The sequence below is a fragment of the Stylophora pistillata genome, chromosome 2 (assembly GCF_964205215.1).
Source record: "Stylophora pistillata chromosome 2, jaStyPist1.2, whole genome shotgun sequence".
Lineage (NCBI taxonomy): Eukaryota > Metazoa > Cnidaria > Anthozoa > Scleractinia > Pocilloporidae > Stylophora > Stylophora pistillata.
This window is the reverse complement of record NC_142520.1, coordinates 42,605,733-42,623,817: the sequence shown is the minus strand read 5'-3', so window position 1 is coordinate 42,623,817 and position 18,085 is coordinate 42,605,733. Positions and strand designations below refer to the sequence as shown.

At 37.2% G+C, this 18,085-nt stretch overlaps 1 protein-coding gene across 1 annotated transcript; it reads right to left on the bottom strand.

The window, feature by feature from the left end:
• Positions 1 to 1,498: 1,498 nt before the first annotated feature.
• Positions 1,499 to 10,704, bottom strand: LOC148739618 (uncharacterized). Its single transcript, XM_088749867.1, has 5 exons — positions 10,641 to 10,704; positions 7,614 to 7,751; positions 5,063 to 5,188; positions 4,391 to 4,515; positions 1,499 to 1,613 (listed from the first exon to the last, which is right to left on the bottom strand). Exons 1-5 carry the CDS (start codon positions 10,702 to 10,704, stop codon positions 1,608 to 1,610), a joined length of 459 nt encoding a protein of 152 aa, XP_088605993.1. The 3' UTR covers positions 1,499 to 1,607.
• Between the last annotated feature and the right edge of the window lie 7,381 nt (positions 10,705 to 18,085).

The window sequence follows — 18,085 nt, the reverse complement described above, 5'->3', positions numbered from 1 at the left end:
CCTTCTGTTCTATCATGCCGCGAAAGAAGGCAGTTGATTTTGTTTCAATGAGTATCGTAAACTCACAATTAATTAGCCTAATTAATAAGAAGTATAAAGCTTTGCGTTTGAAAAAGGAATCATGGAATAAAGCTGTCTGCTTTTGTTTGCTTTCCTTGTAAACTGTAAGCAGTCTTGGTGTTTATCTTTGCGATAGCGAGTGAAAATGTTTGACAGCACATTCTCAAATAAATGAATAGAAAATTAGAAAAACATATTTTTATTCATCTTTACGTTATATTATTTTGTTCGATAATGGTCCTTTGTAAATCAAACTTGACAGATCTTGTATGGACACGTTAGATGCTGAAAGTAAAATTTACATAACAAGAACAGTGACTTGAAATACAACAAGGGCATTTCCTGTGAGTTGCAATAAGGGCATTTCCGGTGAGTTGCAATAAGGGCATTTCCGGTGAGTTGCAATAAGGGCATTTCCGGTGAGTTGCAATAAGGGCATTTCCGGTGAGTTTCAATAAGTGCATTTCCGGTGAGTTGCAATAAGTGCATTTCCGGTGAGTTGCAATCAGGGCATTTCCGGTGAGTTGCAATAAGGGCATTTCCGGTGAGTTGCAATAAGGGCATTTCCGGTGAGTTGCAATAAGGGCACTTCCGGTGAGTTTGCAGGTCCTCCTGGAAAACAGTATATTTTCCGTGTAGACTTCAAGGCCGTAAAAATATCAACCTTCTTAAAAGCTCGCATCGCCTTAATCATTATTTGCCTTTTCTTCTTTCTTTTTACTTTTTAATCAACGCTTATTCTGAGTAGACTTTATCAAAGCTCTTAATTTCGAGACAGAACTTGAGATAGGCTAAGTGATATAAGCGTCATTTATTTCCTAATGGAATTGTTCCATTTTTCCATTCGTGACTTCTCTGGAAGGCTCAGTATCAGAGTTTCAGGCAGAGTTCCAGGCATACTTTTGATAGCTTAATTGGTACCGTGCCTTCATAAGTTGCAATAGAGTAAAATTTATGTATTCCAAAAGAGCAATGATTCCTCAGATGCTACGCGTAGAAGCCCGCATGAAACAGACGGTAATTTTAATATCCAAAGCCCTCATCAGGTGTTAGCTCGACAAACATACCTTTCATGCATTGTTTTTGAGAAACACGGGCAATTTCTTTTTCCGATGGGTGTGCCTGCACCGGGAGAGATGGAAAGGTCGTTAGAACGATAGAAACTCTAAATTCGTCCAAGAAGAACATAAGAAAAGTCGTATTCAAAAAATTAACTCTGCTCACTTAATGAATAATATGTTTAAGCCGGGTTTGGTTTTAAATTGAACTGCTGAAAAAAATTACAGGTTTCTAGGGCCGTATGTAACCCCGTCGCACTTCCATTAACACAGAGGAATGAGAATTGTTTATACATTAAAAAAAAAAACAAACAAAAAAACAAAAAAGAGGACACACAAACAAAAAAACAAACAAACAAACAAAAAAGAGGACACACACTCTGATGCGCGAGAACGATCAACTTTATTGATGAGTATACAAATATGTATATTTTTGTCTCTATTGTGAAAACGTTTGCCGCTGAAGTCTTTTCTTTTTCCTCTGTCACATCAAGCCTATCAATAAAGAGACAACATGGAAGTGATTATAATAAACTTCGAGTCGTATGCTGTAATAAATTTGATTTAATCTGATTTGTGCCTATTTACAGTACAATCTAACCTAGATGTCGATGTCGACGAATGTCTTGTCTCGCTAAAAACACTGATCAAGTTAATGTACAGCAATTAGTTTCAAATGTCAATCGATTGGATCAAAGGTCCAGTGTACAAACAAAACATTACATAATGAATCGCTAAAACACGTGTCATTTCACGTGGGTTCGCGAATAACATGTGCGAAGAATCTGACAGTGATATACTGAGTTTGATATTGACACAATTATAATTGTAATACATAACTATGACTGAACTGGAATTAGTAGAATCCACAAATGACACTACAAAAGTCATATTTTGTTAACTGATGTTCGACAAGATAATATTGACTTCTTGAAATCATCCTAGTGCACGTTAATACTTTTAATCGAATGGCAACCCAGATGTTTCGTCAGTTCATATTCATATTCTAAGGTTATCAGGGATTAGTTGGTGAAGATTACTTTGTGAAAAGTGTTGCCATGATGCTTCTCTCTAGCTTTTATTGTGATGCCTTTCACCGCGTTTCATGCAGCATCGCATAGCTCAAAACGAACGTAAACGACACCAATACAAGGAAAATATTGGCGAGGATTCCCAAACATTTTGGAGCAAAATAGAGCAACCCATTTGGATATCTCACGAGGGAAATTATCACAACTGAACGAGTTAAGTGTTTGGTTACCTATTTACTGTGGAAATTTTAAACCCGAGTTTGACTAATGGTCGTGGGTGTGGGTGTGGGTGTGGGTGTGGGTAAAAGTCGTGGGTGTGGTTAATACTTAATAATAAAAATAGCCATTTAAAATATTAAATATAATAATACATAAATTTTATACAACCTGTCATTCATTAATTTAACTGTCCTTTCTTCTAGTTATTTTATTTTGTTTATTCAACTTACCCTACTTTACGTCTTTTTTTATCTGTTATCTCACTGTCAATGAAATTAGTTTCAGTTTCGCGACGGGAAGAGAGATAAATCTTGTAATTACATTACATTAGTTTCACAACACGGTATTTCCAGATCCGTCACCAGCGCGGTCGCCGACGAACGTCCATTGGTCGGCTACTCTGGGATTTGATTTTTCCCTTTTTCTGCTTTTTAGGGTAGTTATGAAACAATTTTTTGTGTGATAGAAGAAATCCAAGCCCCAGATGGGACTTGAACCCACGACCCTCCGTAAACTTGTCGGATGTTCTAACCACTGTTCGGATGTTCTAAACACGGAGACTCTATGGTGAGCAAGGGTCAACTTGTGGGCCTCGATTGGAACCGCATCGCGCGGCTACACAGTCAAGTATTGGTAAGCACCTGTGAAAACTCACTAACAGCATCACGCTATCACATTAAGGTATATCAAGATGCGGCCAACCAACCTCCAAAGTGAGCATGTAAAGATGAAACAATTTTTAGTGTGACAGAAAAAATCCGAGCCCCAGATGGGACTTGAACACACGACCCTCCGTAAACTTGTCGGATGTTCTAACCACTGTTCGGATGTTCTAAACACGGAGACTCTATGGTGAGCAAGGGTCAACTTGTGGGCCTCGACTGGAACCGCATCGCGCGGCTACACAGCCAAGTATTGGTAAGCACCTTAGGTATTTAGGGTAGTTGTCAAGGGAAATCCATAGGACATTCTTTTGTTCTCTTGCGGTTTTCAAGTCCCAGACGATAAAACTTTCCCGAGGTAATTAACTTAGGGAAAAATCGGTCACACTTGCAAATTTGAGTTTCCCTAGGGAAACTGTCAACAAGTCAATTTTCCCTTGAAAAAAACCCTGTAGTGTGACTACAGCTAATATCGCGTTTACCATCCTCCACTGTCGAGTTACCAGTCTGGCAGAAGTTATGTGTGTACCTTTTGAGTCAGTCGACTTGTGCACAATCAGTTTTCCTTTGTGTATACAGTGTGTTATTACCAGATTTATCTATCATTCTTTTGTCATTTATGTTGTCAGACGAGATCTCGGAATTTCTGTTCCTTGGCCCCTGACTTTAGCCGCAAATATAGAATTCACGAGCGCTGTCGCAATTTTAACGTTATAGTACTTCTACTATATAAAATCATTTTTGGTACAATCGTACAAAGCAACTCAGGTGTCTCGTTAACACAGACCTCGAAAACGCAGAAAGTAGACCGCAGACTGCAGACCGCACAGCTCGAAAAACGTGTACACAGTATGTAATTATAAGATTTATCTCTCTTCCCTTTGTTATCAAACGAGATCTCGGAATGCGTCGCGAAACTGAAACTAATTTCATTGACAGCGAGATAACAGATAAAAATAGACGTAAAGTAGGGTAAATTGAATAAACAAAATAAAATAACTAGAAGAAAGAACAGTTAAATTAATGAATGACAAGGTTGTATAAAATTTATGTATTATTATATTTAATATTTTAAGTGGTTATTTTTATTATTAAGTATTAACCACACCCACACCCACACCCACGACCCACGACCATTTGTCAAACTCTTTTAAACCCTAACCTGGTCCGGCTTTTTTGTTGAACGTTATCTGTTCTTGGTAATAGGTTCATGAAGACAGTGCTTCAAACATCGGGCAATAAATCATTCTTAGATACTTTTTTGTAAGTTATTACTAAAGCAAACCTCTATTCAATGAACAAAATTCATCATTAAAACTACTGGCTGAATCAAACAAACTATCATACTGGCCGGCCTTACCTCTATCAGTGGCTTGTGGCACTGTTCACAGCTCAGTTTACAGTTTAGCTTCATGTATTGCGGATTTTTAGAGCATTCCCCTTGTTTAGCCCATGCGTGACAGTTTATGTCCGAGTCTGCACACTCTGCCGAGAAAAAAAAGGGGTGTTTACACATATCAAAGACAATGAATAAAAAACAACGCTAACGACGCTAAACAAGGAAGTCACAAGATTAAAGGAAACTTCCCTTAACTCTGTCCCAAGTTCGTTTCCAAAGCCCTTAGCACTTCCATGGAAATTTACTTGTGCAGTTGTTTGTTTGCTTGCGTTGTCTGTTTCCTTTCCTTTTACTTTTCCTCTATTCTTTTTTTTTTTTTTTCTTCAATTGTTCTGCTCGGTAGTGTATAAAATGAAAAGAAGAGACATCATTTTGCCCTTGTATATCAGTTTTTGTCCTGCCAAAAGTAATCCCGAAAACGTTGCTGAGAGTTGGTTTTCTACTGTCACAATATTCTATATTCGAAAAGAAGGGAAATTTACAACCTATTATATATGTTTTTTCTACGTTGTCGTAATGTGTCTTTTTGACTTGACCCCAGGATGCTATGGCCACAAATGTTTCAGAAGTCATCAAACTTCTACTAACTTATGTCGCCCCTGTTACTCGTGCCAGAAAGCAAAAGGTAATTACCACAAGTGTTACAGCTTTTCTGACATTTTACTTTCATCCAGAACGGATTACTTTCGCAATCGCCTTTGTCAGCCCAAATCGGACATTGGACCCCGTCACTATCTTTGCAAGTTACCATTGCCGTTCCTGTATTAATAAATCAAAGTTAAGAAGAAGTCATACGACCCAAGAAACCAAGTCTTGTTCTACATCTGTCACTAAATGTTACATTAACTGAATCGTTATACAAAATGTCCTTCCCTTAACTTTGATACTCAAACGAGAGTACTAACAAACAAAGCCTATTGTTACTGGAAAACAGTAGGAAAATAGCTCAATTTCACACCATAAAACCCTTTATTCTTGGCTTGTCTCTACTCGTTGTGTCTCTTTAGTAAAAGAGACACGTATGATTTGATAGTGTTTACCTTTTTCGCAATGCTCTCCTTGGAAACCTTCGGGGCACAGACAGCGGTAACTTGAGCCCTCCCCAAGTACTCGGCATTCGCCTCCATTCAGGCATGGTTTTGAAAAACAAGGGCTATCTCTTTTCCTGATTAAAGAACCTACACATGTTAAGACCAGATTAATCACTGTAACATGTTGCTCAAACATAATTTAATATGTACTAGCTTGTTACAAATCTAGCTGGAAAATCTTCAGTCAGTTTCCGCCGCTATTACACACGCTGTTACGTACTCAGATGACAAAACAAATACCCAGCTTTTGTGGACCTTTTTTAGCGAAACTTTAAAATTGATATGTTCAGTTCGAACTAATAATTTGGTTCGTTGAGTGCAAAAAACTGTTCGTTTTTAATGCGTGACTTATGACTATTTACACTTTGCTACTTTCGCCGAAAAAACGAGAGAATATTTTAAGCATTTTGCAAACAACTCTTTGATTCGCAAACAAAAATTTATGAAGCAAGCAAGGGTCTCAAAATGGCTTTAGATTCCGTGGCAGCTTTTATTCTATTAAAATTTAATGATAATTATGGTCAAATTGGCGATATTAAGCAACTGTAAAGAAGTACGAGTTTATTACTACCTGTCTGAAATCCAAGCTCTTGCAACGACAGGATGGCACGTTAAAAGAGATTATAAATTGCAGTTATAATCTCTTACATGTTACTTGTCGGTATAGATTCAAAGTATGTAGAATTTTCCTCTCTTGAAACATCTTAGCTTAACAAGGGTATGATTTAAAGCCTTTATGAGGATAAAGCCCCCGTCCCTTTAGGAGAGGTGGTTTCGAGAACTTGATTTAACTGCGCCTGGTTATTGATATTGCTTTATTATATTTCCTGAGGGGAGGTTTTGCAAATCCATGCCATTAGTTATCTCTTGTTTACTAAGTGAAACTGCTTTTTTAACCTTTTGCGTGAATTCTTTTCTTTCCTTGAGTCTTATTGACCGCTCGAGACTAATGACAACATATATACTACACTGACTGTGCACGTGATATCGTAGACTCGTTTTTTTTCTCGTTCTTTTTTCACAGCAGCTAAACTAATCTCTTGTCTATCTTTAACATCGGTAGGTTATACTTAGAAAATAATGCAATATAAAACGAATATACTGAGGGAATGAGTTCGAAACAATAGGATCCACATCTAAGATAGGTATAGTATTAAGCAAATTTCAGCTGTCGTCAATTCAAGTGCAACATAAGAAAATCTCTACGAACTGAGAGTTATTTCTTAAGCCCATATACCTTGCACCAGAACTTGACATGCTCCAAAGACACAAAGAGCTATGAACATCGTAAGGCAAAGACCTTCCTCTCGATTGCTAATGACCCGGCCCATCGCTTACATAAAATGCTTCAATCGTCAGGGCCGTCGAGTTATAATCTCCGGTGCAAAAGGCGGTTTGTGATTCCCAAATGTAGGAGCGAGCGTTTCAAAAATATTTTTTTAGTAAAATTATGTATTAACAACGAATTTTAGTGCTCGGTGAGGTTTGCAAATGAGATCGATGCCGTTGTATATACTTTAACAGTTCAAGCTTTCATCATATTTATAGGACATTATTATTTATTTAGGGCTTTAATACTATCATATTACTATTATAAGCTCTATTTTATACTTTATTGTAAATACACAATTCAGCTCAGTGGCTGCAAGGTTTTTACATATAAACTATCTGTCTATCTAGTTATCTATCATGTTAGTTCGTTTAACTGGTATCTATTAGTTGCTATAGAGTTTATACCCTATTAATTAAGTGATGTGACTAACACGAACGATAAAAAAAAAAAAAAAAACAGCTGCCTAGTATAAGGGCGCATTTTAATACCTTGATTCAGCGCTCGTTCGAGGAATATGTATTTTTGTTTAGAAAAAAAGAATATTCTTCGAAACAGGTGTTAAAAAAGTAATTTTTCTTGAATCAATTTTAATTTAATTCCATCAGTTCGAAATGACTCTTTTCTTACTGTGAACTCGGATCCAGGAAGGGGAGAAATGGTGATAAAAATTTGAAAATATAAAACTGTCCGATGCGAAGGGCAAACTACACTCGTCTGGTGTCTCTTTAGTAAGACAAATGTATAACTTGATAATGTTTACCTTCTTGGCAATGCTTTCCGTGGAAACCTTCAGGGCACAGACAGCGGTAACTTGAGCCCTCCCCAAGGACACGGCATTCGCCTCCATTCAGGCATGGTTTTGAAAAACAAGGGCTATCTCTTTTTCTGATTAAAGAACCTACGCATGTTAAGACCAGATAAATCACTGTTAGATGTGGCTCAAACAGAATTTGTACTTGCTTGTTATAAACCTAGCCGGAAAATCTTCAGTTTTCCCTCTGCTACGCACGCTGATACGCAGTGTATGACAAAACAAATACCCAGCTTTTGTTAACAAATGGTTAACACCACAGCGTACACTATTGAGTTGTGGATGCACGCGGGAGGTTGCTAAGCACGAAAGAAGCCTAAGAGTCGCTCGAGGCGATAGCCGAGAGCGACTCTAGCTTCTTGAGTGCTTAGCAAACCTCCCAAATGCATCCATAACTCAATAGTGTACGCTGTGGTGTTAACCATTTGTTTTATAATATAACATTGATACATTGTAGCTAAAGAGTTCCTTTTTATTGAACAAATCTTACGCGACCAGAAAAAATAAGCGCGCGCGGAAAAATAGTCTTTGCATTTTCTCACGTCAGCAGCGTACACCCATGGGAAAATTGGGAACGCTAAATTGACCAATCAGAACGCGCGCTTTGCTTTGGTTATGTTATAATAAACTTTATTGACCAAACTTTAAAATTGACGTGTTCAGCTTGAACTAATAATTTGGTTCGTTGTGTGCCAAAAATGTTTCGCTTTTAATGCGTGACATATGACTTTTTACTTTTTGCTACTTTCGCCGAAAAAACAACGAGAGAACGTTTTAAGCACTTTTTAAAACTTTCGCGTGAATTCTTTTTCGGCTTTTATCGAGTTTTGTGGACCGCTCGACACTAGTGATAACATGAATAATACACTGACTGTGCAGTGATATCGTAGATACCTACTAAAACTCTGATTTTTTTTTCTCGTTCTTTTTTCACAGCAGCTAGACTAATCTCTTGTCTATCTTTAACGTCGGTAGGTTATACTTAGAAAATAATACAATATAAAACGAATATACTGAGAGAATGAGTTGGAAACAATAGGATCCACATCTAACACAGGTATAGTATTAAAGCAAATTTCAGTTGTCATCAATTCAAAATGCAACTTAAGAAAGTCTCTACGAACTGAGAGTTATTTCTAAAGCCAAAATACCTTGCACCAGAACTTGACATGCTCGAAAGACACAAAGAGCTGTAACCTTCGTATGACAACGCATCTTGCCGCGCATGTTACTTCGTTTAACTGGTATCTATTAGTTGTTATAATGTTTATACCCTATTAATTGAGCGCCGTCCTTATAAAGTGATGTGACTAACATGAACGATAAAAAAAAAAAACAAAAAAACAAAAAGGTGCCTGGATTAAGGGCGCATTTTAATACCTCGATGCAGCGTTCATTCGAGGAATATGCATATTTGCTTAAAAACAAAAGAATATTCTGTCGAAACAGGTGTTACAAAATAGTTTTTCTTGAACCAATTTTAATTTAATACCATCAGCTCGAAATGACTCTTCAGTCTTAATTTAAACTCAGATCACAAAGGGAGAAATGGCGATATAAATTTGAAAATATAAAACTGTCCGAGGCGAAGGGCAAACTCCACTCGTCTGGTGTCCCTTTAGTAAGAGACAAGCATAGTTTGATAATGTTTACCTTCTTGGCAATGCTTTCCGCGGAAACCTTCAGGGCACAGACAGCGGTAACTTGAGCCAACCCCAAGTACCCGGCATTCGCCTCCATTCAGGAGTGGTTTTGAAAAACAAGGGCTATCTCTTTTTCTGATTAAAGAACCCACACACACATGTTAGGAGTAGATAAATCACTGTTAGACGTTGCTCAAACAGAATTTGTTCTTGCTTGTTACAAACCTGGCCGGTAAATCTTCAGTTTTCCCTCTGCTACGCACGCTGATACATAGTGTATGACAAAACAAATACCCAGCTTTTGTAAACTTTATTAACCAAACTTTAAAATTGACGTGTTCAGCTTGAACTAATAATTTGGTTCGTGGTGTGCCAAAAATATTTCGCTTTTAATGCGTGACATATGACTTTTTACTTTTTGCTACTTTCGCCGAAAAAACAACGAGAGAACGTTTTAAGCACTTTGCAAACAACTTTTCATTCGTAAATAAAAATTTGTGAAGCAAGCAAGGGTCTCAAATTTGCTTTAGTTTCCGTTGCAAACTTTTTTTCTATGGAAATTTCATGATAATTATGGTCAAATTGACGATTTTAAGCAACGTTTAAGAACTGTGAGTTTTATTAATTCTTGTCTGAAACCAAAGCTCTCGCAACGACATGATGGCATGTTAAAAGAGATTATAAAATACTGTCTATAATCCCTTGCATGTTACTTGTCGGTAAAAATTCAAAGTATGTAGAATTTTCCTGTCTTGAAACATTTCTCAGCTTAACGAGGCTATGATTTAAAGCCCTCATCATGATAGAGTCCCTTTCCCTTTAGGAAGGGTGGTTTCGAGAACTTGATTTAACTGCGAACTTGATTTAACTGCGCCTAGTTTTTGATATTGATCCATTCTATTTCCTGAGGGGAAGTTTTGCAAATCCATGCAATTACTTATCTCTTGTTTACTGAGTGAAACTCCTTTTTAAACTTTCGTGTGAATTCTTTTCCGGCTTTCATCGAGTTTTGTGGACCGTTCGAGACTAATGACAACATGAATAATACCCTGACTGTGTAGTGATATCGTAGATACCTACTAAAACACTCATATTTTTTTGTCGTTCTTTTTTTACAGCAGCTAAACTAATCTCTTGTCTATCTTTAACATCGGTAGGTTATACTTAGAAAATAATACAATATAAAACGAATATACTAAGGGAATGAGTTCGAAACAATAAGATCCACATCTAAGACAGGTATATTATTAAAGCAAATTTCAGCTGTCATCAATTCAAAATGCAACGTAAGAAAAGCTCGACGAACTGAGAGTTAGTTCTTGAGCTCATATACCTTGCACCAGAACTTGACATGCTCCAAAGACACAAAGAGCTATGAAGGTCGTAAGGCAACGCATCTTGCCGCGCTTGTTAGCTCGTTTAACTGGTATCTATTTGTTGTTGAAATGTTTATACCCTATTAATAAAGCACCGCCTCCCAAAAAGTGATCACAGGACGAAATCCCACGTTTCCGCATTTCGTAAATGTGAAGGAAACACAGGGCTTCATATTTCCGTTATATTTACGTCTTGCGGAAACATGCTGTACCAAGCTTGGCGATTCTATCAAGTTTCTGTCATGTTTCCGGAACGGAAATGCCAAGCAACGTTTCCGTCATATTTAAGCCAGGACGTTTCCGCTGCTTTTTGTTTCCGTTATGTTTCTGCAAACGGATTCTTAATATCCTTGTTGAATCTTTGCAATGACGGAAAACAAACCGATCATGATTTTGGGCATGATTTTTACTACTTTGACGAAATTTAGACGGCAAGAAAATCCACTTAGATATCGATGAAATTGAATAAATAAGGGTTTTTCGGAACAACTATTGTGAGAAAGTTTGTATATGAATTAGTAACTTCGGCTTCTGATACGCATGACCTGGTAGAATAATTTGAGATAGCTTGGACAACTTGGCCAACTGAGTCATTTGAGGCGGTTGGCCACGGGTGTCTTAAGGGGACTGGATAACTGGAACTTGTTGGGTCTTTTGCGCTGGTTGGGTTATTTTGAGTCATTGGCCGCGCGTAACCTGGGGCAAACTTTACCTAAATCTAAGATGGCGGATTTCTCTGAGCCCACCGATGAAGAAACATGCCATTAGAGACAGCGCGTCACCCAAGCCGAGAATAGACTGGACACTAAGAAATAACTCAGAGGGAATTGGTACCTAGTCACCTTATAAGTGCGCCTGTTTGTTAAAGCCAAATTGCGGGAAATTGAAATTCCTCAATAAAACATAGCGGTTCGATACCCTTGAATGATCCTGACTTTCTCACTGTCGATCTAACGGAAATGAATCCTTCTAATGCAATTCGCCGAAGACAAATGCCCCACGCCTTCAAGGCGGAGATGGAGTGGTTTGCGAAAGGCTTTCATCAGCCAAAAACTAAGCGTGAGATATCCGCAACAACTATTGATTTATTTCAAGACATGATATGGGATAAACCCTTCGACGATCTTCTACCTACTTACGGTGCGTAATTTTTTTTTCCATTTGGAGCTACATATTAGCTCTTGAAAGGAGACCAACCAACTTCACTTTAATTCCAAAAAAGGGTCACAAAGGCTGAAAAAATATTTGCAGATAATCCTGTCGTGTCCGGAAATTACTGTTGCGGTATTGATGTAACGCTTTCACTTACAGAAACGTCATCCACGGGACTATATTTGAGAACTCACTTAAATGTCCAGATCCCAGTTGGCTTGATAACTGAAATGGTAGAGCAATGCGCCGGTAAATGAAAGCAGGGATCAGGGCTCATAACGTTCAAAACTTCGATGATCTGCAAAATTTGAATTGAGACTAGAGCCAATATAGACCATTGAAGGAGTACATTATAGAACTATTTCAAAGGTTTTTTTTTTTCATCATTAATAGCGAGAAAAAAAGGGATTTTGAGACAATAAATCGGTTGAAAGACATTCACGCAGCTCTCCATCACGTTCCTTCCGCAGTATCAGTGGCAAGAGGGCTTGCTGTGGTTGGCAATGATCATCAATATCTAAAAACTAAAATCTACCCTTCAAATAAGATTGCAGAGAAACAACAGCGTTTCTTTTCCACGAAAAAAAAAAAAAAAATGAAAACTCCAAAAGAAAAAACCTGTAATTTCTCAATCTACATTAGAGAAATTAAATAAAGTTGATCCAGAGGTATGCGCTTTCTGCGTTTAGGAAGATGGCCCTGGCAGTGACGGAGGCTTAGTTGACTGGGTGGAGTGCAGTAACAGTGCAGTGTGGGTACATACATTGTGTGACTATGTTGAAGACAAAGCTAACTACGTGTGTTGTATATGTCGCTCTTGAAGAAGCTTTTATTTTGTTAATTTGCATTAGCATACCTTGTGTATGGCCCAAATTAGTGACTTAGACTAGACGGGGCTTGACTTTCAAAATAAACCTTGAGGCCAGGTGGCTACTAAATTTTTTAGATTTGGTTTCGAGCATCAATTTTCCAGTCCCCAAAAATTTTCTAGAAAGTTTTGCAACTGCAAATGAGAAACTCACTAGGGATCTAAGGAAATTGAAAATACAAATGTAAAAAATCTTAGTAGCCAGCTAGTTACTGAGAACAAAGAGTTAATTGCTACTGTGTAAAATCTAGTCACTTTGGCGACCCCACAGGTTGCGATGTTGTTGAGCTCTGTCAAGGTTATGTTTCTTGTTCTAACATAACTTAATGTAACAACAAGTAAATAAGAAGCTGATTGCCCAGTTGACGTTAATATTAAGGGTCTGTGATACCTACAAGAAGCACAGCTACCTGAGATGTTAAGTTCCTCACAGTCTTGACAAGCACCATTTCTCATTTATTTCTCTCCCTTTTTTGCCATCATACACCTATGAATTATTTGCCAAGTAAAGTGCATAACCAATTAATACTCTTGATATACACTTAAACACTGCTGATTACATAATGATATTGCAATGCAATAGGCCTCTTTCATAACAAGGTCAAATTGGAATTAAATTACTTTGGTTTAGTCCTAAAAGCCTTCCTAGCCTCTCTGCAATGTGCAAGTTATATTCAATAGAGTTTTTGTTCTAAAATGAGGCCAGAGGGTTGTAATAATAATAATAATAATAATAGTAATAATACTGATAATAGTAATAACAATAGTAATAATAATAATGTGAAATATTTTTACTACTTTTTAATTTTGGATATGCTCAAATGTGCTTCGCAATATTGAGCAGGGAAAGGAATATTTCAAATCAAACAGAAATTAACAATCTCATCTGGCAGAGGTCAGTTTGCTTTTCACAAAGTCAAGTGAAGTAGAATTCGGTATGTTGATAAGAACTACACAAGGTGTAATTAAGATTGATTCAAAAGCATTACTTGTGTAGTGTACAAAAAAAAATTGTCATTTTGAAATGATTGCCTCCTTAAACGAATTTTTTTTTTTAATACATTCAGATTTCAATACTTCACTGACTTTTTTAAGATGCACCCAAAAATGCATAGAAAGGTGGTGCGTAGAAACAATTGATACGGAGTACTTAAAAGGACAGATCTTATTGATTTGTTTGTCTATTAGTTGTTGCTGTTGTTGTTAATACTGTAAGGAAAGTGAGCAAGTGTGTTCCTGACTTACTTTAAGTATTCTTAGAGCGCTGGATTCCATGTTTTTCTCAAGGCAAACTACATTTTACGACGAGTTCTAGTGAAACAATCGCGTGCCATTTCTTTGTAAACAGGATCGGCTTTTTTAAGCAAGACATAAACCGATATCTAAATTCAAAATAGTTAGTAGTAAATAAAAAAAATAGTAATCAAATAGATATCTAAATTCAAAATAGTTAGTGTTCGTTTAGCACTGATGTTCACCTTACGAAGCCGCACTAGACTACAGGCGTCTTGTTTATCGAGACCAGACTTCCCCTTCCAAGTACTTTACAGTGTCCAGTCTATTTTCGGCTTGGGTGAAGCGCTGTCTATGGCATGTTATGAAGGACTAATATCCTCAGTAAAAAAAAGCACTTAAGAATAACAAATAGGCATTGCAACAGAGAACTGTGGATGGGAATAAATTCAGGGATCTAGATATCACGTTTAATGGACTAAACCATTTTGCTGAGCCAGTTAGGAAGGAAAACTTTGGAGGGATTCGAGAGACCGAAGTATGAAATTGGTAAACTTAACTATATCCAATGGTACAGCGTTGGATGATTCCAGCGAAATGTGCAACTGATCACTGGCTTTCTCATCGAATGAGCAATTGCACCCGTGGATGGTCGTCTTCGAACTCCCTATGACACGAGAGGTTTTAAACTTTTGCGTAAAGAGATTCTTGGACGAACGAGGTATGGTTTGGAAGTAGAGGAGAAATTAAACCACATTCTTTGATAATTACCTTTTTGAGTCTGAGAAGGTTCTACCTTTTATTTGACCGATTTGAAGGCTGTAAGAGTGATGGATTTATCAAGCAGCTTGGTGAATGAAAGGAACAAGCAAAGCTAATTGTTAGCGAAGACAAAAAAGGAGTAATGACCTTCAATGAAAAAGCTGCAGAGTGTTTGCAAGTGAAATCGACAACTATGGCTATTGGAATTCGTTTGGAATTAGCCAGCAATAAATACAGAAAGTCACCTGTTTATTTCGACAGTAACTATTGAAACTGTTTAACTGTTGTTTTTAGTTTATGCAATTGAAATGATCATCACAATTACAAATACTGCTGATAATGTAAGGAAAGAAGTATGCATCTTCAATGACATGCATGCTTATTGAATTTATTTTAAACAACAAACATTCAGGCCCAGGGAATTTGGATAATGGTGAGCTCTGTCGTCACATTTTGTTTTCTTGTTTACAAGGGTAATTGGAGGATTTTTTTTTGTATTCAGAATGCATTTAAATTGTTTTTATTTTGGTATCAATATCTCCCACTTTTATCCCGAGATACTAATATATATACTTTAATCAAAATACAGAGTCCCACTCCCTTTGGCCAAACCTGAAATTGTTGCTGTTGGATGGAAATGATGTTACCTCGACAAACACAAAATAAATAAATGGCTCAACACATCAGTCTTACCCAAGTTTTAGACACCACATTTGTAAAGTAGATATTAAATATTCTTATTCAATCAAGCAATTCATAGTGATTTAATGTTCATATTACATATAGCCTCTGGATGTTTTGCCTCCGCATTTTGTCTCGCCATTTTTGGAAATAAAAAACTAAGCAAACCACTATTGAAAGCACTGAAACTGAGCTATATGGCTATGAGCAATAGAAATGGACACAGTGGCCCAGTTGTGAGACAAAATAAATACGAGCATGTGTAAAATCACTGATATTTATGTTATGCTTTATATTTCTCTTTAGCATCTAGAGTTGAAGAAAATATAACCAAATTATCTGAAACTGTAAACATTGTAACCCAAGGTTTCTCCACATACCTCATGACAAATATTTCAGGCAGTCATTTGTGGGCTTTCTCTCCTTAACTGACTTTGACATGTCAGCCATGAATGGATGACCACACTAGTAGCACTTTACATTGCTTTCAGATTTAGGAAAACTACAGTAACAGTAATGCTCGGCTTTTTCTCTTGACAATTCACCAAGTGGAAATTGCCTTTTTGATGAACTATGAGGAGATCTCCATGTAGGTTTCTCTTTTTTGCTCTTCTTCTCCCCATACACACAGAATAAGCTGTACAGATCAGTCTCGACCCAGAATGCAGAGATTTTCTTGTTTTTAAAACAAAAATTCAAACTTGAGTGCTCCCAATTTTACGTGTGTTTTCACAAAAACAAAAGATAATAAACAATTCTAGGGAACTATGGTTTCATTGATTGGTTCATTTGATGATGGGGTCGCTGGCCGGTTACTTGAGTCTTTAGAACAGATTGGTTCATTTGAGGCAGTCGGTTCATTCCATGGATTGGGTCGTTAGAGATCGTTGGGTCACTAGAGATAACTGAGTCACTGGAACTAATTAGTTTATTTGAGACAGTCTGGTCATTTGCGTGGATTGCTTCATTAGAGATGGTGGGGTCACTAGAGATAATTGAGTCATTGGAACGGATTAGTTCATTTGAGACAATCAGGTCATTTGCGTGGATTGGTTCACAAGAAATAATTGGGTCACTGGAACAGATTGGTTCATTTGAGAGAGTCTGGTTCTTTTGCCTGGATTGGTTCATTAGGGATGGTGGGGTTACTAGAGATAATTGGGTCACTGAAACAGATTGGCTCATTTGAGAGTCCGGTCTTTTGCCTGGATTGGTTCATTAGAGATTGTGGGGTCACTAGAGATAATTGTATCATTGCAACAGATTGGTTCATTTGAGACATTTGGGTCGTTTGTGTGGATTGGGTCATCAGAGATGATGGGGTCACAAGAGATAATTGGGTCATTGAAACAAATTGTATTTGGTTCATTTGGGACAGTCGTCATTTGGGTGACAGAGTAATTATTGGAACAGATTGGTTTATTTGAGGCAGTCAGGCCATTTATGTGGGTGGGTCATTTTGTGGTAAATTAGCAGCTATAAAAAATTGGAACACATTGGGACAATGTTACACTTCAGTGACCCTATCCACCTGAGTATTACACATGAATAAAGGCTGATAGTTTCAAAAGAAACTGTTTGGGGCTGCGTCGATGGGAGTAACGAAATAATTTGGATATATCAACAAAGTTAAAATGGTAAGTTGGGCACCGTAACGATTACAAAAGCTGACATTTCGAGCGTTAGCCCTTCGTCGGAGCGAATAGAGGAGTTGTGGGTTGTGTGTGCTTTTAAAGGCAGAAAATGGAGCTATGTTATTGGTGGGAACATGGCAACGAGAAAAACACGAATAAATTAGTGGAACGAAAAGCGTTCGTTGATCCCTGTGGGATTTAGACTGCCAGTTTGAAAGATGAGCTTTTGTTAAAGAGTTTTACGGCTCTCCGTGCTACCTAAGTGTAAGGAAAGACCGCAGATTGTCATATGTTGCTTAGAATGATTGGGTAAACTAAAATGTCTAGTGACTGGTCTCGATGTGTCCTTGTCATTCTTTTCCACGTCTCGAAGGTGTAGTATTACACAGCTGCCGATTTTTCAAAAAATAATCACAACAAAGTATGATTGTTACATTTTTTCCAATGCAATTTCATTTCACTCTGTACATCACAATTTTATAGCATATCTTTTACTCTTTTGCTGTCACATGGATATTTATTGAACTTGAATAGGAGTACTTTAGCAAAAAGTGCCTAAAACAAGAAGAGAGATATCAAACAGTTTATGTTTCAGGAGCGGGAGAACCTTTATCAGATTTTAGCTATTCTGTTCAAGCTCCTATGACAGAAATTTGAAAACTGTGCCTGACTTTCTAAATATAAGATCTTAAAAGCTCCTGATGTTATCTCTTGTAGCTTTAGTACTTTTGCAGAGAAATGTTAACAAAACTGGAATTCCATTTTATAACTTTCCATTGCTTTAAACAAACCTTTAGACTCTTAAATTTCAGAAGTAAATATCCACGACGGTTTCCCTCTTAAAATTAAAGTCATAACAATAATATTTGAGAACAGGTACAAGACACCCTGTAACATAACAACATCAAACAAGTAAAATGCCACTGAACATGTACATTGTGCTTGAAAGTACAAAAGTCAAAAAGCCAACAACTTCAATTAAGAAATTAGAAATTTTTGCACTGACAGATAGCAGCCTCAAAGTGTGACCATATTAACTTTCCTAAGTATTCCCAGCATACTTAATAAAACA

What these genes read in the sequence shown, in the direction of transcription:
- LOC148739618 (XM_088749867.1), bottom strand. Translation starts at nt 10,704, where the DNA reads ATGCGTTGCCTTACGACCTTCATAGCTCTTTGTGTCTTTGGAGCATGT. An exon ending in ATGTCAAGTTCTGGTGCAAG is followed by an intron (nt 7,752 to 10,640) that starts GTATATGAGCTC and finishes TAACATGCGTAG; the next exon opens with GTTCTTTAATCAGAAAAAGA. An exon ending in CGGAAAGCATTGCCAAGAAG is followed by an intron (nt 5,189 to 7,613) that starts GTAAACATTATC and finishes TTATTAATACAG; the next exon opens with GAACGGCAATGGTAACTTGC.